Source organism: Sciurus carolinensis, chromosome 15 (genome assembly GCF_902686445.1).
Source record: "Sciurus carolinensis chromosome 15, mSciCar1.2, whole genome shotgun sequence".
Lineage (NCBI taxonomy): Eukaryota > Metazoa > Chordata > Mammalia > Rodentia > Sciuridae > Sciurus > Sciurus carolinensis.
The window spans coordinates 9,640,427-9,664,626 of NC_062227.1; the positions used below are offsets into that span (position 1 = coordinate 9,640,427).

A 24,200-nucleotide genomic window follows, 5' to 3' on the forward strand; every position below is an offset into this window, starting at 1 on the left:
TCTGTAGAATATTAACAATGGAGTGAGAATAGGAAAGGGTATCCAGGCTGGTGAGGAGGTCTAGAATGTTCTATATGAAGAATGGTAAAGGGAACCACAGATCGATTGTTTGGGAAAATATAAATCAGGAGTGAGGGGACCATGGCCACCAGCTTTAGATCTATGGAAGAAAGGGTGTATTGTTCTCTTTGAGCCAAAATAGGACCAATGGATAAAAATTAGAGTGGCGGCATGACAAAGAGCTTTCTAGCTACCAGAGCTATGTAATGATGTCACTGCTACTGTTCAAACAAAGATCTGGTAGAGGGGATGCTCACGTTCAGTTGAGATTCTGCTAGAGGACTTTTGAGGTTCCTTACAACTTTAAATTTCTGGGGGGCTGGTTAGAAAGGAATTTTTAAGGTAGCGCACCATCATACTTAAACTCTTGGTGATCAGAGGGTACAATGAATTAAGCACATGTTTTTAATACCCATGTCTTCAGTGAACTTTAGAATACAGAGATCAGTAAGATGTGAATAGATTCAACATGAACAGGCACAGTTTCAGCAGATGTCATGAATGTGCCTTATATAGGCTGTCCTCTTCTCTAGAGGAATAAAGATAAACTGCTTATGGTCTCATGGCCCCATGGTCTACAGGGAGACAATTAAGTAGATGTGTTTCACTCCATTATAATCCAAAAACAGGGTGGGGTCAAGGAAAGGGAGAAATTGCTACCTGGCCCTGGCTTGCACTCACGTGCTCTGTCACTCAACATGCTGGGTCATCTTGGACAAGTCAGGAACATTCTCTGTGACATGATTCATAACTGATGTACAAAATAACCAGGCCTGGAATCCCAACTGTGGCAAAATTCCATGATTCCAATATGGTTATAACTTTTTCTCATCAAAATATGTTTCAAGAATTTATGAGAATATGTTAAATTTTTTCCTGTAAGCCCATACACACGCGCGCGCGCGCGCACACACACACACACACACGTGTGTGTATATATATATATTGTACCAGAATTTGAACCTAGGGATGCTTAACCACTAAGCCACATCCACAGCCCTTTTTATTTTTTTATTTTGAGACACTGTCTCTAAGTTGCTTAGGGCCTTGCTAAGTTGCTAAGCTGGCATTGAACTTGTGATCCTCCTGTCTCAGCCTCTCAAGTTGCTAGGATTATAGGCATGGGCCATGGTGCCCAGCCTTAATGGGTATCCTTTCAAGTTAAGTTTTTCCTAATGAGTTTCTTGGAACTCATTAGTCCTGTATTTTATGTCTTTATGTAACATTCCTTTGAAATGTTAAGTGCATTATAAAATTTTGCATTAATTAGTATGATAGTTTATGACAATATTACAGGAAACATTGTTTTTATATTTTAGATCATTTCCATATTTAATTTCTGTATTTGGAAGGGAAACAGTTTCATCAAATGGGACTTCAGATTTTAAATTTTATACCTTTTGCCATTTAAAAATTGGTTTTAGAAGTAAAATTTTGGCAAACTTGAACTTCTCAAAGAATCACTGAGATTCATGAAGAGATCTTTTTTCCTTACAGAAATAAATAAATGCTTCAAGGAAAAACAGTAAGCCTGAATTTAATTCCATTGTTAATTTATTGGTGCAAGAGATTCCAGTAGGTTTATAGAATCTTTTAAGAATCTCTAGCAATTTAATAAACTGATTATAGTATCTGTCCTACAATCATTGATACTCAATATGTGATTTTGCAACAACAAAAACATTAGATCTTCCTGGGACCCTAAACCTTAACCACTACCTGTGTGGAGCCTCTTCACTATCACCCTGGGGTAAATAAGGAGGTCTTTACACCATGGCTCCTCTGAAGCACTCACCCACAAATTGACCAGGAAGTAACTCTCACAAGAGTTCACCCGCTACTGCAGGGGTGAAGAAACAGCATGGTCACAGGCACTTGTAGCAGTTTTTATGTCTCCGTCTTATCTTCCCTGTAGACTCCTGACTTATAAGTATGTTTTATTTTCTCTGTAACATCCTTATTGTCTAGCACATGTGAGCGATATATTGGATTTAGACTTTCTAGTAGCAACAAAATGAAAAGAACCAGGAGAAATTAATTACAGCAATGTTATTATTTAACCCAATGTATAAAAAATATCATTTCAATGTGTGATCAGTGTAAAAAATTGGATATTTTATTCTTTTTGTTTGTTTTTGGTACTGTCTTCAGAACATGTATTTTACATTTAACACATCTCAACCTGGACTAGCCACATTTCAGGTATGAGTAATCACTTAGCTAATGACTGCCATATTAGACAGCAGAGGTCTAGCATATTATGGGCAATTAGTGAATAAATACCCCCCAAAATAATTTTTAAAAATCTTTTTTTCTCCCTCAATAGACTACCATGGCCGCAGGAGTCTTGCCTCAAAACAAACAGCCATATTCCACATTGGTGAATAATAGAGGGTATGCTGCAAACATGAAAGGTAATATCTCTTCAATATGCTTTTTATCTGTGTTCAAACTAGTGTTTAATAAGTCACTGTGTGAAGGGATATGAAAGAAAAGGCTCTGTTCTTTATTTTAGAATTCCAAGGTCCAGGTGTTATTTAAGGCCTTTTGTTTATTTCTGCCTTACCATTTTGGCCTTTTAGAATTTCTTTTCATTAAAACCCTGAATAATAATCTTGGCCTTTTCAGAAGGGATGTTGCAAACAGTGTTTGTCTCCTACGTTATTATCTTAGACTGAAATTATGCGTTTGTTCCTGTCATCAACCGCCTACTTGTGAATCAACCATTCATTTCTTTCTCCTGTAGTTACTTGCAAGTGTCACGTATAAAGCACATTCAGAAGCACTCAAGTCCCACTTCTCTGTGTTATTTCTGCTCTCCTCTGTTGCCCTCCCACACTGTTTTGATTTTCCTGTGGCACCTCAGCTAAGGAAGCGTGCTGTAACTTGGACTCCAGCTGCCACACTTGCCCCTCACTCTGCCACAGTTTAAGCTGGGACCTGCCCAGATCCTGCTTTGGCTTTGTTGGCTATGTTAGTCAGCTTTGCATCACTGTGACAAAATATCTGAAACAAATCAACTTAAGGAACAAATGTTTATTTTGCCTCATGGTTTCAGAGGTTTCAGTCCATGGTTGGGTGGCCCTGTTGCTTTTGGGCCTGTGGTGAGGCAGAACATCATGGCAGAAGCAGATGGTGGAGGAAACTGCTTACCTCAGGGTAACCAGGAAGCAGAGAGAGTGAGGCAGGGTCTAGAGTCCCAATATCCCTGTCAAGGGCACACCCTCAGTGACCTAACTTCTCTCCACTAAGTCCTACCTCCTGAAGGTTCCATCACCTCCTGTTACACCACAGACTGGTGACCAAGCCTTTAGCATAATGGGCCTATGGGGGACATTTAGGATCCAAACCATGACCTTGGCCTACAAGTGTTAGCCAGGAGAGATGTTGATTATTTTTTCTTGGCAATGTTCCTTGCTGTACTTTCTAACTGTCCACTCTGGTTTTTACCCAAGTTCACTTTAGTCCTATGTATAGGGAAATTTGCTAGAATTTCTTCAGAGTATGGATTAGATGATGAAAGAACAGAGGAGGAAGGGTCTAACTGAAGGAATTTCAGTTCAGTGGCTCCCAGGGAGCATCTTTTCTCAAAGTTGATGTGTTCTTATTGGAATCTGGCCACTCCACCAGGGGGAGCTCTCCTTCATCAAGAAAACTAGCCTCTCCCTCTTGGCTGACTTTCAGATCCTTGTAGATCCTCCTCCTCCTCCTCCTGTCTATTACGTCTGGCTTAAAAAGCACTAATGTTGCTGGAAACCATTCTTTGTGGACAGCCTCTGGGTGCCAGATTTACTGCCTGTTAGTTCCCATGGTCTTAGAGAGAAGTGCTTTCTAAAACAAACACAATAAGGGCGTCTGCTTGCTCCTTACATTGTAGAATATTTTCCCCCCAAAGGAACATTCCAGCCAACAAGTCTGACAGTCAGAACTCTTCTTTTTTCTTTAGAATGTGATCTTAGTTGCTGTTTCTCAACAGGGGCTCTATTGGCTTTTGGGTGCACTTAGGGTTAAGTACTGATGACATTTAGCATTCCTGGCCCCAACTACTAAATCTAGTAGTATCCCCAGGTCCAGTAACAACAAAAAAAACCCCTACACATTTCCAAATGCCCCCAGGAAGGGAAGATTGTAATACCTCTTTTGTGATCCACCAGGTAAGCTGATTTTTACCTTTCCAAAAATATTTTTTAATTAAAATTTTCCTCATTGTACAAATGTAGCTTTTAATTAGAAAAATATCTAGAAAAATAAAATGTACTTTATATCCAACTTTCTTAAAGCAGATATTTATGAAGATAATCAATTCCACTTCATTAGGTTTTAGGGTGGAAGTAGTTTTTTAAATGTTGTCCAATGAATCATAGGAAAATTTAATGGGGAGGTACATGAAGTATTTTCAAAGGAAAACAGAAAACTCATCAAGAACTAGCTTTGGAGTGAGGCAGACCTAGATTTAAATTTACTCCAAATCAAAACAAAATTCACCACTTTTATTATGGATAATTTCACACATTCACAAAAATATACAGAATAAAATAAAGGTCCCTTGTCCCCATGCATTTGTCATCCGCAATGACATGCCATCCCTGAAGTACGTGCCATCACCCAGCCTTAACCATTTCAGGCACTCACTTCCTCCACTCACCTCCTTTGCCTTTGTATTTCTTAAAGCAAACTTAAGGCATCACATCATTTTATTCATCAAATAACCCATCATTGTTGCCATAACAAAAATAATTAATAATTGCTTGATATAATCAAATATATAAACAGTGTACAAATTCCTAATTATCTCATAGATACAGCCCATAGTTATACTTAGGTATAGCATTTATGTCAGAATCCTCAAAAGGTCAGTACATTATAATCGGTTGCTATGCAGCTCAAATCTTTTTAAACTTGGTTTTTGCCTCTTTTGCCTATAGTCTGTTGGTTGAAGAAATCAATTTTTTGTTTTTTTTTTTCCCCCTGTGAAGTTTGCCATGGTCTTTATTTTGCTAATTATGCCCATATAATATGTCCTCTAAGTTGGAGGATGGATATAGTGTCAAGTCAGATTGTTTCTTTGGTTGTCAAAAATATTTCATGAGAGTGCAATATTCCTCCATCAGGAAGATGCCCATGATGACTCTCTTTTGGTGATGTTAATTTTTTTATTTTGAAATAACTTCAAACTGATGGCACATTTATAAGGAAAACACATAAAAACTCCTATTATTCACCCATAAATCTTCATTTCAGTTTGTCAACTGACCCAATAGGATTCTTCTAATGTTTTTTCAACCCTTTCAAGTATCTTGACCTTATTTGGACCTTTCTTGACCTTTATGACTTTAACATCTTTTAAGATTACAGGCTAGTTATTTTGCAGCATGCTCCTCAATTTGGGTTTGTCTGCTGTTTCCACATGGTAAGTCTGAGGTTGTGCATTTTGGGTAGAAATGTCACAGAAGTGACTACTTTTCTCACTGCATTCCTCAAGTACCACAAGAAGTCATTTTGTCCCGTGATTGGAAATGTTAAATGTCATCATATCAGTAAAGTGGTATCTTCCCAGATTTGCCCATTGAAGATATTCTGTCTTCCCTTCATAGTTAATGATTTATGGAAAGATGCTTTGAGACCATGTAAATATCCTATTCCACATCCAGCTTTTTTTTTTCAGCTTCTTTCAGACCTGAAGTATCAACACTCACCAGGTGAACTGCTGTTGCCACATCCAGCTTTGACCAGTAATTTTAGCACCCATTCATGTTTCTTGCCTGAGTTAATTATTGGGATAGGTAACTAAAGGGAGAATTTCAATTTCCATCATTCATTCTTCATTTATTATTATCATAAAGAAGAATTTTCTCCTCACTTATTTGTTACTTATTTTAGTGGAATATAATCTTACTGTCATTTGTTTTGAGTCTTCACTTGTCCTGTATTTGTCCACTAGGAGCCCCTTAAGCTGTCAACTGTGTTCTTTTGACATGTTCTCACCATTCCTGCATTCTTCACTCTCTGACTCAGTAAGATTTTCCATCTTGTTCTTTCTCTGCCCCAACCCTGAAATCAACCATGCCTGTAAGGAGATTTTGTTCCTTTTAGTGGGGGAATGGATGGTACTTAGAAACCAATATTTAGGCATGCTCACTACTATTGGTATGTCAAGGTTCACAAACCCTCTCAGGGGACCAAGCTACGGAATATGTGTTTATATATATACATATGTATCTACCTGCTTTTTACATATTGCATCTTTTTTTTTTTTTACAAATATTGTATATTTATTGCTGTTTCTTTATTGCTGTTTCTCTCTACACATATTGAAAACCATGATTTCACATTGTTACTTTCAATTTGAGTTCAATATTATCCATCATTCCAGCTTTTCCTTTTTTTTCCCCTTTTTTGTTTATAATTTCCTTCCTCAACATTGAGAAACCTGTGCTCACATATATTACAACTGGAATGATTAATATGGACTCTACTCAAGAACGACACACAAATTCATGAAGCATTCCATATTTTTTTACTGTCTTCCCTTTTATAGTCCATCAGCCACAACAAAAATAAACCTTTTGCATGATTTGCTGTTTCGAAAAAAAGAATGAGAATCCTGGCTCTTCTTGCTCCCCGTGGGCTGACTTATTTACTCGGTCCCTTTACCTGACTAGTTTCTCAGTCCTGCCTGCCACTACCTGCCTCAGCATTTTTTCCACACACAGCCATGGTCTGTACACCACTCTGCTAGTTGCCTTATCCCTGACCTCTGCTAGATGACCCCTGCTTAGGGCCGCCTACCGTGTGTTTTTTCTTGATGACACACCTTTGTATATACATACACATTGAAATGTTGAGCTAAGTAGATAGTCACGTGAAGTTGTAAGGAATAATACAGAGGAATCCCACTTATTCTTTACCCAGTTTCCACTGATAATAACGTCTTGAGGAGCTATAGCACACTCATCACAGCCAAGATTTTGACACTGTTTTAGTCAAGATGCTGAGCAGTTCTGTCAACAGGAGGGTGCCTCTTGTTTCCTTTTATATCCAAGGTAATTGCTAATGTTCCCTAGTTTTATAATTTTGTCATTTCAGCAAAGTTATGCAAATGAAGTCATACTGTGTATAACCCTTTAGAATTGGCTTTTTTTTTTTTTTCCCATTCAGTATAATTCCCTTGAGTTTCTTCCAGGTTGTCATGTGTTTTGATAGTGTATTCCTTTGTATTGCTGAGTAGCATCCCATGGTATGGATGTACAATAGCATGTTTATCTGTTCCCTGATTGAAAGGTGTCTGTCTGGGTTGTTTCCAGTTTGGGGCTATTATGAATAAAACTACCAAACTGTTTTCTAGAGGGGTCGGACCATTTCACATTCTTACCAGCATTGTATAAACCATCACGTTCTTTGCATCCTCATCAGCATTAGGTGTTGCCACTATTTGAGCCATTCTAATAGGGATGTACTGTTATCTGTGTTGTTGCCTTGCTTTTTTATTTTGTTTTTCTGAGGTTGGGGATCCAACCTGGAACTTGTGCATGCTAGGCAGCACTCTACCACTGGGCTGTCCCCCAACCCCTCTTTGTGGTTTTAATTTGCATTTCTCTAATGGCTAATGATTATAACCACCTTTTCATGTACTTATCTGTCATCTGTGTATTCTCTTACCTGTCTGTGCATGTCTTTTGTCCATTTTCTAATTGGATTTTTTAAAATTATTGGGCATTAAGAGTTAATTTATACAATCTAGACATTAGATCTTTATTTGACATATGCTTTTGAAAATACATTTTCCCAATCTGTAGCTTACCTTTCCAGCTCTTCATGATCTTTTTCCAAGAAAAAGTTTGAATTTTTAGGAAGTACAGTTTTTCTTCTGTGGATTGTACTTTTGGTGTCAGATCTTAAGAACACAGCCTATTCCAGTGTTTTGAAATTGTGTGGTGTGTTTATAAATTCTCTCTTCTTATTCATTGATCTATACATCTGCCCCTCCACCAGTACCACCCTTTTGTGATTACTGTAGAGTAACGCTTCCCTTGTATTTTTCTTTTTCAAGATCATTTTTAACTTGAATCTGTGACTTTTTTTTTTTTTTTTTGCGGTGCTGGAGATCGAACCCAGGGCGTTGTGCTTGCAAGGCAAGCACTCTACTGACTGAGCTATCTCCCCAGCCCAAATCTGTGACTTTTTATATAAATTTTAGCATAAGCTTGTATTTGTCAGCAAAAAGCCTTGCTAGGATTTTGATGAGAATTAAACCTATAAATCAGTTCAAGGAGATTGGCATCTTTACCTCTGTTGACCCAATCCAGGAATTAATACATTTCTTATAAGTTTCAAATTTAGGAGCACCAAGTTATTCGTACTAGTTCTTTATTGTTTTTTAAATGAGTGCCCGATCTATAGTGATAGAGTGTTTCATTTCTTACGTTGGTAATTTGTGTATTCTTTTTCTTTTTGTCAGTCTTTCTAGAATTTTGTCAATTTCGTCTTTTCATAGAACCAGATTTTAGTTTAACTGATTTTCATCGTTGTTTTCCTGTTTTCAATTTTATTGATATATGTTCTTACTTTTTATTCTTCCAATGCTTGCTCTATTTATTTGCTCTTATTTTTTCTAGTGTCTTATGTTGGGACTTATGATTTGAGACCTTTATTCTTCTCTAACATAAGTATTAAGTGGTATAAATTTCCTTTACAGCTGTGCTTTACCACCAACTATGTATGTTGTATTTTCACTTTGATTCACTTCTGTGTTTCGGTAATTTCTTTTGAGACTTCCTCTTTGTTTGTTTGTTATTTCCACAATCCCACAGTGCTGGGGACTCGAACCCAGGCCTCCAGCATGAGAGGCAGGCACTCTACTGAGACTTCCTCTTTGACTCATTAATTATTTATAAGTTTGATGTTTAATTTCCAAGTCTTTGGAAATTTTCCCTGTTGTGTTTCTTTTATTGATTTCTAATTTGCTTCCATCAAGATCAGAAAACATTCTGTATAAAAGCCCATTTCTTTTAAAAATCAATGCCAAGACATTATAAAGTTCTTATTGAATAATTTCAATGTATCATACATTTGTTGATTGTTTCTTCTGACACAAATTATGATTTTCCTGATTCTTGGTATGACAAGTGAGTTTTCAACTGTATTTGGAACATTTTGGACCCTAGGTTTTCTCATGTTAGCCGGCAGCCTCTATTGAAGTCTATCTCGGGACCAAGGTGTGTATATTCCGCTTCCTGCTCAGCCTTGCCGACACTCGGCCAACAAAAGCAGAGTGCTTGTTGACACTGCCTCGTTGCACATGGGGAGGTAGAGTCTCAGCTCTCTCACCAGCTCTGTTGACACCTTCATGGTGAAATGAGGCTCTGCCCTGCACTGTCATGTTGCCTTTGAGAAGAAGTGTAAGATCAGCTCTCTGAGTAGATAGATTGCTAATCCAGACCCCACTGCCACCGGAGAGGGGAAGTTGAAGGTGACTCATACCACTTTGTTGCTGCAAGATGTGGCTGAAGCTCATTTCCCTGCGGGGCCCTGGGGACCTTATCAGAGGAGAGGTAGGAAGCATAGTACCAGCTACCCTGCCTTCTACCACTGCTTTTTTCTCATGGATGCTGTGTAGAGCTGCCATGGGGCTTAGCTTCCCACTGGACCCCATTGGCCCTAGGGAGTGGGTGGGAACGTTGGTCATCCTGCCTCACCCTTTCATTCTGCCTTATTCCTCATTGATGGCAGGTCGGTGTAGGGAGGCTCAGCCCCTTTCTGGGCTCCACTCACAGTGGGGTAGACAGGCCACGTCAGCCAGCTCAGTTCCATGCTGCATTGTTCATTTTTATTGCTGCCAATTGGATGTGGAGTTTGTCTCCCCACTGGGCCTTCCTAAGACATTTGAGGGGAACTAGAGTGCTTGTTAGTCTCAACTAGTCTCTGATGCTTCATGGGTGTGGAGGATTAGGTCACCACTGGATTACTGGCATGGGAAGAGATGGTGAGCCAAAAGTAACTATCCATGCTTCAAAACCTGTGGTAAGAAGTATTGTTTGGAACAGGGATTGAACCCAGGAGTGCTTAACTACTGAGCTAAATCCCCAGCCCCCACTTTTTAAAAATATGTTTTGTTTAGAGACAGGGTCTCACTAAATTGTTCAGGGTCTCACAAAGTTGCTGAGGCTGTCTTTGAACTTTCAGTCCTCTTGCCTCAGCCTCCTGAGCTTCTGGGATTACAGGCGTGCACCACCGCACCCGGACTGTGGTAAGACTTCTGTTGCTGTGTGGTGGTAGAGGCTCAGCTCAGGCTAGGCCTTCATTACACTGCTTTGGCAGAGGAAGTGCAGCACCACCCACTTCCACTTGACGAGGGATGGGAAGTTTTTTTATGAAGAAATGACCCCTCAAATTGCCCATTTAAAAAATTATCGAGCTATAATAAAAATTACATAATTGTAAACAATTTAACTTATACTGTGTAATTATATAATTAAAGTCAGCCTTTTGAAGTAGTCATTGATTTTTAGTGTGTGCACAAGATTGTGCAATCACTTCCATATAAATTTAGAACATTTTCATCAGACCAAAAAGATACCATGTACCAGTTAGCAATCAGTCCCTTTTCCATCTTCTCCCTGGTCCCTGGCAACGCGTAGTCACTTTTTGTCTATGAATTTGCCTGTTTAGGACATTTAATATAAGTAAAATAATACAATATGTGGTCTTTTGTGTCCGCCCTTTTTCACTTAGCATAACATTATAATGTTTTCAAGATTTAACCATGGCTTACTGTATATCAGCACTTCATCCATTTTATTACTGAATAATATTCCATTGTAGGGATATATCACATATTGTTTATCCATTTGGGTTGATGGACCCTGGATTTCTTCCACATTTGGCTACATTTGCAGACACATTTTTATATGGATACTTTTTTTTGTTGCTCTGGGCATAAACCTCAGAGTGGAATTGCTGTGTTTAACATCTTGAAGAACTGTAAGTCAAATTGTTTAGATTTGCATTTCCTTAATGATTAATAATGTTGAACATTTCTTCCTGTACCTATTGGCCATTTTTACATCTTATGGGGAAAATGTCTATTCAGATTCTTTGCCCACTTTTAAATTGGTTGATTGTTCTTTTTATTCTTGGGCTGTAAGCTCCTAACATTTTCTGAATGTGCTAGTTTATTGTTAATCATTGATTATTATTAACATGAATTTCTTGTTTTGGTCTTTCTGGCTTTCTTCCTTTGTTCTTTTGAGTTCTGAGTTCCTGTTCTTACTTTCTTACTTCAGTACAACTCTACTCCCACCTACTTCCTTTGTGCTTGTCATATAGATTACATTTCTGAATGTTATAGATCCAAAAATGCAATCACACACTTACTATTTTGTACATGCATATTTTTTAAATTACCTAAAGGAAGAAAGGAGAGAAATAAACATTTATACTGTCTTATGTAATTACTGTCTTTTATGTTATACTCCTTTGTAATTTACTGCCATTCTTTCTTTTATGTGCAGTCACATCGTTGTCTTGGGTAACTTGGCTTTTAACTGGAAGAAATTCCTTTAGTATTTCTAGCAACGAATTCTGTTTCTTGTTTACCTGGGAATGCCTTTAATTTCTCTTCATTTTTGAAAGATGATCTTGTGGGATATGAGATTCTTGGTTGAGCTGGACACAGCAATGTGTGCCTGTAATCTCAACAAAGCAGCAGGTTGAGGCAGGAGGATCATGAGTTTGATGCCAGTCTGGGCAACTCAACAAGACCTTTTCTCAGAAATAAAATATAAAAAGGGCTGGGGATGTAGCTCAGTGAGAGAGCATCCCTCAGTTCAATGCCCAGTACTGGGGGGTGGGGGGAATGAGGAAGATTCCTGGTTGAGAGTGTTTTATTTTCAGCACTTTGAATATGTCATCCCCCAGTCTTTTGATCTCCATTGTTCCTGACAAGGAACAACTATTAATCTTGTCATTTCTCTCATTTTTTACCTTTTTTTTTTTTTTTTTTTTTTTACTATGATGTTTCTGGTTCTGTATATGTGTGTTTATCCTGCATAGAACTTGTTTAACTTCTTGGATGTGTAGATTGTTTTTTATCATATTTGGCAAATTCTAAGCTGTCATTTCTTTCAATTTTTTTGACTCCTTTCTCTGTTTTTCTTCTGGCACATATACACATGTGTGTATATTGGTATACTTAGTACTACACATTTTTTCAGATATTCTGTACATTTTTCTTTATTCTTCAGAGTATATAATCTCTATCAGTCTATCTTCAAGTTCTCTAATTTTTCCTGAAGCTTCAAATCTGCTATTGAGTCCTTTGAGTGAATTTTTCAATATTTTTGTACTTTCCATTTCATTTATTTTTGAATTTCCATTTGCTTTTTTTTTTTTTTTTTTGGTACTGGGGATTGAACTCAGGGGCACTCAACCACTGAGCCACATCCCCAGCCCTATTTTGTATTTTATTTAGAGACAGGGTCTCACTGAGTTGCTTAGTACCTCACTTTTGCTGAGGCTGGCTTTGAACTCACAGTCTCCTGCCTCAGCCTCCCAAGCCCCTGGGATTACAGGTGTGTGCCACTGCTCCTGACTCCATATGCCTTTTTTTGTTTTTGATTTCTTTTATTTTTAGTTGTAGATGGATACAATACCTTTATTTTGTTTGTTTATTTTTATGTGGTGCTGAGGATCGAAGCCAGTGCCTCACACATGCCAGGCCAGCGCTCTACCACTGAGCAACAACCCCAGCCATCCATTTACTTTTTAAAATGCTATTTCTTTATTGATCCTCTATCTGATGAGACAGTGTCATCATAGCTTCCTTTACCTTTTAAACTTGGTATTTCTTTTAATGTACCAATTTGTTTTTAAATTTTCTTCTCCCCAATCCTGCAGCCCTGGGAATTCGAACCCCAGCCCTTGCACATGCTAAGCAAGCACCCAATGAGATGAGCTATGTCATCAGCACAATGTACCAACATTGTAATTATACATAATAGTGGGACTCATTATGCCATACTTGAACATGCACACAGTTTGATCAGTTTCATTCCCCGGGATGTTCCCTTTCCCTCTCCTCCTCCCTCTCTGTGACCTGTTTGCTCTACTCTACTGATCTCCCTTCTCTTATTGTCATTGTTATTTTAACTAGTGCATTGTACTTATATGTAATCGTGATTCACTATGGTATATTCATATGGACGTAGCATCATTTGGTCTATTTCATTCCTCAGTACTTTCCCATGACCTCCTCCCTCCCTCTTGATCTCCTTCCTTTACTCTGTTGATTTCCCTCCTCTTTTCATGAGATTCCCCCTTTTAAAAAATTTGTTTTCTTATTTTCTCTCTAGCTTCCATATGAGAGAAAACATTTGACCTTTGGTTCTGGTGTATTTCACTTAGCTTGATGTTCTCCATTTCCACCAATTTACCTGCAAATGACATGATTTCATTCTTCTTTATGACTGAGTAGAACTCCATTATGTACATATACCACATTTTCTTTATCTACTCATCCGTTGATGGGTACCTAGCTGGTTCTATGACTTGGCTGTTGTGAATTGCATTGCTGTAAATGTTGATATACATGTACCAATACAGTATGCTGAGCTTTAGTTATTTTGGATATATATGAAACTTCCTTTACTTTTTTAGGTATGATTTCCTTTAGATCTTCAAGCAGTTTTAAATGGCTGCTTTGAAATCTTTGGCATATCATATGTCTGGGCTCTCTCACAGGTAGTTTCTATTGACTGCTCTTTTGCCATGTAAGGACCACACTTTGCTGTTTCTTTCCGTATCTCCCAGTTGTTTGTTGAAACTGGAGATTTTAGATGGTGGCTTGTTTTTACTGTTGTTTGCCTATTTGTTTAGAGACGTCATCTTAGTGAAGTCTATTTTCTCCATGGTTTGAAGCCTCTGATGTGACTTTTCAGAGAGGTGTGACATGGGGCTAGGCAAAGGTAGGCACCTTGACATAACAATGATTCTAGCAGTGCTCGCTCTCTTTCACAAATCTTGCTGCTAAGCTATCTCCCTCGATTGTTGGCAAACCAGCTTGCACTTTCTACTAATTGCCCTCTGATCACTTACTTGACAAAGCCCTGGAACATCTGTTGCTCCACACTCTGATCCAATTAAGTTTGAGCAGTGGTAGTTTTTGAGGTCACTCTGAGGTTTGTTCTTTCTTCACAAGAGTTCTTAGTTATCTCTTTCTTTGGTTCTCTCTGGTAGGCTAACTGATGTGCAGTTTCTCTTAATGCTCAGATAGCTACCAGGCTCCTCTAAATTGCTTAACACCAAAGCCTCAGTTGTTTTCGAAAGCATCTGTAGGCTTGAACTTAACCCATATTTTGTTCCAGATAAAGATATTTTCTTGCCGGGCATGGTGGCACATGACTGTGCCAAGAGGCTGAGTCAGGAGGACCACGAGTTCAAAGCCAACCTTAGCAACAGCAAGGCACTAAGCAACTCAGTAGACCCTGTCTCTAAATAAAATACGAAATAGGACTGGAGATTTGGCTCAGTGGTCAAGTGCTCCCGAGTTTAATTCCTGGTACCAAAAAAAAAAAATTTTTTTTTTTCCTCTAGGGAGAGCTTCAGGGTGTAAAGACCTGCTTCCCCTCTGGACAGAATTTCTTGGCTATGGCTCTGGGGCTTGGGGCAAAACAGTGGCCTGCTACTGTGAGTAATTTCCCTGCCTTGCAAGCTGAGGAAGGGCAGAAACTTCTGGTCTTCATGACTTTCCTGAGTGTAGAACCTGTGACCTACAAACAAGGTAGAGTGAGGACAGTTTAGACCCAAGTATTATCAACTTCTTGCACTGAAAACTACAAAAGATTAGTAAAGAAAATTAAAGATCTAAGTAAATGCAAAATGTCCTTTGTTCATGGATTAGAAAACAATATTGTTGAGATACCAGCACAATCTAACATGAACTACAGATTCATTGTAATCCCTGTTAAAACTGTAACAGTGGTTTATGCAGAAATAGAAAAGAATCCTTCCTAAAATTCAGAAGGAATCTCAAAGGATTCCCCAAGAACCAAAATAATCTTGGAAAAGAACAAAGTTAGAGGCTTTAATTTCTGATTTCAAAACTTCCCACAAACCATATTGATCAAAACAGCATGGCAATGGCATAAGACAAACATATAGACCAGGGGAATAGAATAGATAGCCCAGAAATAAACCCTCACATATATAGTCAAATGATCTTCAACAAGGGAACAGAGACCACTCAGTGGGAAAACGACAGTCTTTTCAACAAGTGGTGCTGGGAAAACTGGATATCCACATGCAAAAGAAGAAAGTTGGACCCCTACCTAACACCATTTACAATTGTTAACTGCACATGGATCAAACACCTAAATAGCTAAAGTCTAAAAGAAGATTAAGCTTCATGATGTTGGATTTGGCAGTGTTTTCTTGGGTGTGACACCAAAATACAGGCAACAAAGAAAAAAATAGATGAATTGAACTTCATCAAAATTAAAAGCTCATATACATCAGTAGAATTATAAGGCAGCTTACAGAATGGGAGAAATTATTTGCAAATCACATATCTAATAAGGGAATAATATCCAGAATATATAAAGAGCATCAAAAACCCAACAACCAAAAAACAAATGCTGGGCACAATGGAGCACACCTGTAATCCCTGCAGTTCAGGAGACTGAGGCAGAAGGATCATAAGTTCAAAGCCAGTCTCAGCAACTTAGAAGACCTAGGTAACTTAAGGAGACCCTGTCTGAAAAGAGAAAATAAAAAGGGCTGGGGATGTGGCTCAGTAGTTAAGCACCCCTTCAATCCCTGGTACCAAAAACCAAACAAACAAAAATAAGCAAAGGACTCAAAAGACATTTCTCTAAAATAAGATATACAAGTGGCCAGATAAACACATGAAAAGATGCTCAATATGATTGACCATTAGGGAAGTGAAAATCAAGACCAGAATTAGATACTACTGTACACTCGTTGGAAAATTTTATATGTATATCTACATATAAATATAGATATATATATACACACATATATACACAGACACGTGTGTACACACAGACACATGCATACACACATTTGTGTGTGTATATAGACATATAGGTACATACACACACACATATCCAAAATAAGTTTTATTAAGGATGTGGAGAAATGGAAACTCTTGCATATTTTCTGGTAAGAATATAAAATGATACAGCTGTTCTGGACAACAGTATAACAGTTCTTTATAACTTAAAAATAGAATTACCATATGATTAAGTAATTTTACTTCTAGCTATATACTCAAAAGATTTGAAATCAGGAACCGAAACGGGTATTTGTACATCCATGGTCATAACAGCTTTATGCATAACAGCCAAAAAGTGGAAGCCACTCAAATGTCTACCAGTAGACAAAAGAATAAGTAAAATGTGATATATATGTATAATGAGATGTTATTCAGCCTTGAAAAGGAAGGAAATTCTGGCACATGTTGTGTCAGGGATGAACCTTGAGGACCTGTGTTAAGTAAAATAAGCCAGTCACTAAAGGGAAAAACTGCTTGATTCAGTTCACAGGAGGCATCTGGAATGGTCAGATTGATGGAGACAGAAAGCAAATGGTGGTCACCAGGGACAGTGGGGAGGAGACGGTGGGAGTTGTGACCGAATGGGTAGAGTTTCAGTTTGGGAAGATGGGAGGAATTCCGGAGATGAACCATGGTGATGGTTGCTCAACAGTGTGAATATACTTAATGCCAAAGAACTGTACACCTAAAAGTGGTTAAGATGGTAAGTTTCGTTATCTGTATTTTACTGCAGTTAACAAAGAAAGAGGGAGGAGAAGGAACTTCCTCTTCTTTTTTTTTCCCCTTCCGACCTAAATAATTCCAAAAGCCTCTTAGTGGGGCATCCCTACCAGGCCACGGGGTTAGGCTGTCATGCTGAGGCCATGAAGGGTGAAAGGGGAATTCCTTGGGGACAGCCCCGCGGTGCTGAAATGTAAGTTGGGGTCTGTGTGGGAGGTTGACCTACCCAGGTGTCACGGCCCAGGTCAAGGTAGGAGGGCTTCTGAATGGTAGGATGATCTTGAATAGAATATTAGAATACAGGTAGGGTGAGTGGGCTACCCACACATGTGGGAAGAGGCCAGAGGCATAGCTGAACAGGTTGAGGATGGGACAAGGGACAAATGAAAATGCTAGTGGCAATCAGCAATTTGTTTAGAGGTCTTCCATGACAGGAAGAGAAGTACCAAGAAGAGGAGTTGTAGTGACAGCTGGAAACAATGCCGTACACTAGCACAATGTCAGAACAGATTTAGCACAAATAAGGACAGTCTTGAGGTGCTCTCTTCATATATTTGAAAACCTTGCAAAACAAAAAAATGCTTGTTTTATTTTATCATATAATTTTTTTTCTTAATTTTGAAGGAAAGGTGTAAAACCAATTTTAATAGAGAAGTGTATTTTGACTCAATAGTAGAAGAATTTTGAGCAAACAAAAACCTGCTCGTTGCCTTGTGAAAAGTGAAGCCCCTGTCACAAAAGGGAAAACACAGGACTGGGAAGTCATCCTCATAGCCAAATTCCTGGAAGTGACTCACTTATAGACCTAGGAATTCGAGTAGACGGACCTCCATCTCCCACACATTCTTGGGTCTGTTGTTGTATAAGGTTGTTTGAATAGGAAGAAATAGCCCTTGCCAAATCTTGACTATAGAAGGAAATGAATGACCAATTCTTCCAGATCTACTTAGGATGTTCAGTATTTGAACCACCTATTCTATAGAAATTGAAGAGAAGAAGGCTGAGTACTCGGTACTGTTAGCAGGTTTATTGTTCTTATTGTACTTATCACAAATATGGTTACTTTTGCATTTACAGTGACCAATATCTCATTTGGTTCCTTACATATTATTCTAAACCTGGCTCTCTCTGGTTGCATGGCCGTGAACAAACCAGTTGCCACAGAGGTGTTTGGCGAAGGGGCCTCAGCATGACCCTTTTCAGTTGTATGCTTCCTATGCAGTGGTGACTCCAGTGGCCCAGGGAGTGCAGGACTGATCAGCCACATGGATTCCTTTTGTTACTTTCCTGCTTTCTCTTAGAACATCTTTTTTTTCAGAGACAGTATATTTGAAAGTGGGGAGAAGAGGGAGACAAGAACTCATGCATATTTCCCTAAGATTTTATATTCATGAAAAAAAAAAACTGAACACCTCTTTCTTAGGTACTTATTTAGAAACATATATTGTGAGAGGAGGGAAAAAAATAGATCAGTTGTTAGCAGGTAAGTGAGAAAACAACAGTACTGTTGGTTCTTGCAACCTGCAAATAAGTTCTGCCTGTGGGGAGAGAGGAGGGGAACAGAAATATGATTAGGGTTTGTTGAGGTGATGTTCTGAAGACTCTCTGTGGCCTCCATGAAAAAGCTCTTTACCTATTGTCTGTGGAAAGCATGACCCTTTATAAAATTACTCTCACACTAAAATATTTCCACATTATATAAAATATGAGATGAGAATTAAAGTAGTCTTGCTAGTTCTATCTAAAAATAGGACTTCTGTTTTTTCCTATTGGTGATTTAAACAAAAGTTAAAATGTTATGTCTACCAGTTTGAACAATTCAGTAATAGAGGTTGATAATTCAGTTCAATTTAAGCTTTTAAATTGATTTTCCTTTTGAAAAATTATATATTCTTTTTAATTATGCATGATAGGTACAATGTATTTTGACATATTGTACACACATGGAGTATAACTTCCCATCCTTGTGGTTGTACATGATGTGGAATTACACTGGTTGTGTATTCATATGTGAACATAGGAAAGTTATGTTTGATTAATTCTACTGTCTTTCCTATTCCCATCCCCTCTCCCCTCCCTTCATTCCCCTTTGTCTAATCCAATGAACTGTTCTTCCCTCCTCTCTCCTTTATTGTATGTTAGCATTCACATATCAGAGAGAACCTTTGGCCTTTGATGTTTTTCAAATTGGCTTATTTCACTTAGCACAATAGTCTCCAGTTCCATCCATTTACCAGAAAATACCATAATTTAATTCTTTATGACTGAATAATATTCCATTGTGTATATATGCCACATTTTCTTTATCCATTTATCTATTGAAGGACATCTAGGTTGGTTCCATAGATTAGCTATTGTGAGTTGAGCTGCTATAAACATTGATTGGCTGTTTCACTGTAGTATACTGATTTTAAGTTTTTTGCGTATTTGCCAAGGAATGGAATAACTGATTCAAATGATGGTTTCGTTCCAAGTTTTCCGAGGAATATTCATACTGCTTTCCAGAGTGGTTGCACCAATCTGCAGTGCCACCAACAATGTATGAGTGCATCTTTTTCCCCACATCCTTGCCAACATTTATTGTTGTTTATATTCTTGATAAATGCCATTCTGACTGGAGTGAGATGAAATCTCTGTATTGTTTTAGTTTGCATTTCTCTAATTGCTAGAGATGTTGAACATTTTTTCATATATTTTTTGACCAGTCATATTTCTTCTTCTGTGAAGTATCTGTTCAGGTTATTCATTTTTTTGGTGTTAAGTTTTTTGAGTTCTTTATATATCCTGGAGATAAATGTTGTATTTGAGGTGCATGTGGCAAACATTTTCTCCCATTCTGTTGGCTCTCTCTTCATGTTCTTGATTGTTTCCTTTGCTGTGAAGAAAGAAGCTTTTTAGTTTGATGCCATCCCATTTATTGATCCTTGAGTCTACTTCTTGTGCTTTAGGAGTCTTGTTGAAGAATTTGGTTCCTAAACTGACATGATGGGAGATTTGGGCCCACATTTTCTTCTAGTACGAGAAGAGTCTCTGATCTAATGCCTGGGTCCTTGATCCACTTTGGATTGAATTTTGTGCAGGGCGAGAGCTAGGCATTAAACTAAATTCTGCTACCTATGGATTTCCAGTTTTCCTAACAACATTTGTTGAAGAGACAATCTTTTCTCCAGTGTATGTTTATGATGCCTTTGTCTAAAATGAGATAACTGTATTTATGTAGGTTTGTCTCTGTGTCTTCCATTCTGTACTATTGGTCTTCATGTCTGTTTTGGTGCCAGTGCCATGCAGTTTTTGTTACTGTAGCTCTGTAGTATAGTTTAAGGTCTGGTATTGTGATGCCTCCTGCTACACTTTTCTCACTGAGGATTGCTTTGGCTATTCTGGGCCTCGTGTTTTTCCAAATGATAAACTGATTTTCGAGTGCTAGAGCAAATATGCTTTCTTATGGATGTATGAAACCCAGTGTGGTATATGTAACTAACTAAATTGACCCACAGAATTTATAAGTATTTTGAAGAGAATATAAAAGTCTAGTTTGGTTCCAGTATAAATATAAAATCTTTTATTCTAAGAATTAGAAAATAATTCCTTTAAAGTTGCTTGCATGTTTTTTTTTTTTTTTTTTTGGCGACATGCTGTGAGTAAAAATGTGTAGTTAGTCAATAAGAAGTGACAGAGGTGGCGAGAGTTCTGGGGCAAAGGGGATTAAGACAAAAACTCATCAGACATAGTGCAGTATCCTTTCATGCTTCTTTTCATGCTGTTTTACTCTGTGACCCCAGTGAGCAGGGGAATCTATGTTGAGTTACCAAAATGTTTCTTTTCTGCCTTTTCATTCTTGCTTCTTAAAACTTGTAAAGACAACCAGGCAAGGTGGTAATACCTGTAATCCCAGCTACTTGGGAGGCTGAGGCAGAAGGATCACAAGTTCAAAGCCACCCTGGGCAACTTAGTGAGACCCCATCTTAAAATATTTTTAAAAGGACTGGGGATATAACTTCATGGTTGAGAACTTGCCTAGTGTGGGCCAGGCCCTGGGTTCAGTCCCCAGCACCAGGTGGGGAGAAACATGTGAAGACTCAACTAGATAAAAGCATAAGCTTTGAAAATTAATTTTTCTCACCAATCATCTCATCCCCAGGAATTTTCTAAAGGAGAAACCTTGGTTCTAGTCTTGAAAAGTTTAATATTAGTCTTATTATTAAATAAAAATCATTGATAATAGCCTAAATGTCCAGTAGCTAAGGAATTACTAGGTAAATTATGATGCATCAATTTAATGTGTCCTAATCATTGTGCTTCCATTAAATAAAAATCAGAAGGAGGAGAGCACAAAATGGGAAGATGCTCCTACACTGACTGGAAAAATCAGGAAAAATGTACGTACAATATGATTACAAATACGAAGAAAATCTGTAAGTATATGGAAAAATTGGGGAAGGGAACCAGGCTATTTAAATTAGAATGTGGGAACTGAAGGTCTGCTTCCCTGTTGTAAAGTGTTCTGTGCCATAAATAAAATTCATTTAAAACATGGATTGTGCTGTGAGTTGGGCATTTTGCCAAGGAATAGTCTTGAAGCTGCCCTTCAGACAATGGCAGAGCGAAGGCTCTTACACCCATCTCTTGTGCCCAGAGGTGGACAGTCACACTGTCTGCCAGATGGGTGCAGACTGTATTCCCAGCGCTGAGAGGGCTGCTTTTGCCTGGCAGATTCCTCTTTGAATAGGCTCCACTTCTTGGTCGCTGACTCAGGGTCACTGACTCTAATACCATGAGTCAGTTCACTTGTCACACGTTGGAGGTCAGCCCGGTTTCAAGAATTTACAGCAGACGTTACTCATATATAAACCACACTTCCTTAGTTTAGTCCACGTAAGTACTACACCTCATCAAATGAGCTTTTATTAAAGCCTCATCATTCTTGCTTCTTAAAACTTGTAAAGACAGCCAGGCAAACTTTTAATTTTAGTACAGTTGGGGCAGAATCACGTTTGACTTTCTCTGTAGGTGTCCTTCAATGCCAGGTCTCTGAGGTCACTCACGGACACTCCTTGCTGCCTTAGGTGCCCACACCTCTTCCGTGCAGCTTGCCCATGTCTCGCCTTCAGTGCATGGGCTCCACGTGAACTGCTGAAAGATGTCATTGGTCACTGGAGCTGGGGCACCAGCATCACCTCCAGCACCATCACAGTCCCTCACCCACAGTCATTGACCTCATCGGGCTTCTCACCCTTTCTCTCTGGGCTCTCCCCGTGTTGCCTACTCAGGAGCACAGGGCCTTACCCAGGAACCTTTTTGGACTCCCTGTCACCCAGGCAGCGAACACACACCTCCTTAGTTGAAGCATTAAGAGTCTCCTGTCATTAGGTGCCTCCTTGTTTTCCTTGTCATATATATCTTCTATGCTTTATGCTCATGCAAATCTCTGTGGGACTTCTGTGTCCCTCATCCTAAGGGTCATGAGAGCATTGCCTAGACTATTCCTCAGGCCATTTCTGCTGACAGGGAAACTGTGCTTTCTGGATTGGAGATGGAGAAGACTTTTCCATTGCTGCATACTAAATAACAAGGGCATAGCACTACCTGCCAAGTTGGGCTTCTGTGGCTCTGTCTGATTTGACATAAGTACATACTCCTGGCAAATGAAGATGGCATTCGGAAAGGAGCTTGCTTACGGCATTAATAATGGTGAAAACAGAAGAGAGCCTTATCTGGGGCAGTGGTTATGCTTCCATTCGTGCTCTGCTGCAACACCACTTGTGCAGAGTGTGAGCGAGGGAGAGTGCAAGTGAGCCCGGCGCGGCCTGACATTAGCAGGGGACAGGCGGACAATGAGCACGTGGGTGGTTGTTCAGTTTCTGTTTTCTTTATATCTTTTATCCTCAAACTGCAACCTCCCCCTCATCTAGTTCCTTAAAAAATGTGATACTTTAGTGGATTTTTGTCATAGGCCTCCACTAGGACATTGAAGCTTTCTTTTCCCCATAGCAACAAAAGGCAGAGAATTGTGTTTTTGTTTTTGAGAGGTGTGGTTGCTCAGTTACTCGAACTCACAGCTAATGGTTCTCATCTCATCCAACAGTCGCATAACCAAGAATTGGGTTTTCATGTTCATAAAAATAGGAAATTAAATGTCTTCTGATACTGTGTCAGCTCTAAACATGTCTTTATTCATTCTAGCCAAGTGTTTCTTAAATAGTTTGATCAAGAAAATATCGAGGGAAGTTTGGGTATGAAAAATGGAGTAGTCTTTTAATAATGTAAGGTATCCAGCATATCCTTCTTTGTTATAGTTAACTTTTTATCTGCCCTGTTTCAAAGAGAACTGGAAGTGATTTTCATTTCAAAATATCAAGATAAGCTTTGAAAGGAATAATAGAATTTGAACTTTTTAATGTGTGTAAAAGGCAGTGTTTGCATCATAAAGACATTTTTTCTAAATTCCTTACGCTATTTTGGGAGTAATTCTCTGAGCAGTCAGATTCTTCAGTGTATTTGAGAAACAAAATAGAGTAATCTAGATTCGGGGATAATCTCTTTAAAGTGCATATTATTCTTCCCTATATTTGAACAATTTGTCCAAAGTGCAGTCCGTTCATGTAAGATTTTTGCCTGTTCAGATCTAAGTGGGAATCAGTAGTTTCTTTGTTGGTCACTATGGAAACGAGTCAGCCTATCCTGACTAGCTCTCAGATCATACAGAGGATGCCTGTGTCTCAGTGCACTTCCTCGATGAGCACGCCAGGGCTGGTTTCTCCCTGCCTCCAACTCGTGCCCTCTCGGAGCCGGCACCATGCAGGATGCGCCCCGGCGACCCTCAGCCGTGCACTTCCTCAGCTCCTTTCTGCAGGGCCGTCGGCACTCGACTTCTGACCCGGTCCTGAGGCTGCAGCAGGCACGCCGGGGCTCCGGCTCAGCCACAAAGCTGCTGTCCTCATCTTCTCTCCAGGTGATGGTGGCTGTGTCCTCCGTCAGCCGCGCAGAAGAGAAATCAACTTTCCCTGAGAGAAAAAGTAAAGCTGTCTTTCTTCTAACAGATGTTACGCCTTTGTATCTGTTTAAGAATTTAGATAGACTGTTGTATTTAAACCTTTTAAAATACTGACAATTCTACATTTTACTTTTTACTGTTAGGCTAATAATTTGAATGTATATGTAAGAGGAGATAAACTGAATGTTTTGTGTTTTTTAAATTAAAAATGTAGCTTTTGAACAAAACGTCCCCTTGAAAAGATCTGCTTTTACAGTTTCTTCATCTTCATTACCAGTTTAATGGGTGGGTAGTATTGTGTATGAAAGTTTTTTTAATGTTGGATGAAGAGGATTTAGTACCAGCTCATCATCTACA

General features: G+C 38.8%; 1 protein-coding gene and 1 non-coding gene across 3 annotated transcripts in view; one reads left to right on the forward strand and one right to left on the reverse strand.

The window, feature by feature from the left end:
* The window catches only part of Ptpdc1 (protein tyrosine phosphatase domain containing 1), a 69,214-nt gene that overhangs the window by 28,119 nt on the left and 16,895 nt on the right, over positions 1–24,200 (forward strand). The window contains exon 2 of one of the 2 annotated variants that reach the window (XM_047526890.1): positions 2,387–2,474. In XM_047526890.1, coding sequence (XP_047382846.1) covers positions 2,393–2,474 — 82 coding nt within the window. In that variant the 5' untranslated portion in view covers positions 2,387–2,392. Of the gene's footprint in view, positions 1–2,386; positions 2,475–23,622; positions 23,866–24,200 lie in introns of those variants that run through there. The other variant, XM_047526889.1, reaches the window with a different exon arrangement.
* Positions 5,728–5,788, reverse strand: LOC124965914 (small nucleolar RNA SNORD56). The gene has a single exon (XR_007105293.1). It is a non-coding gene; the product is annotated as a small nucleolar RNA SNORD56 (small nucleolar RNA).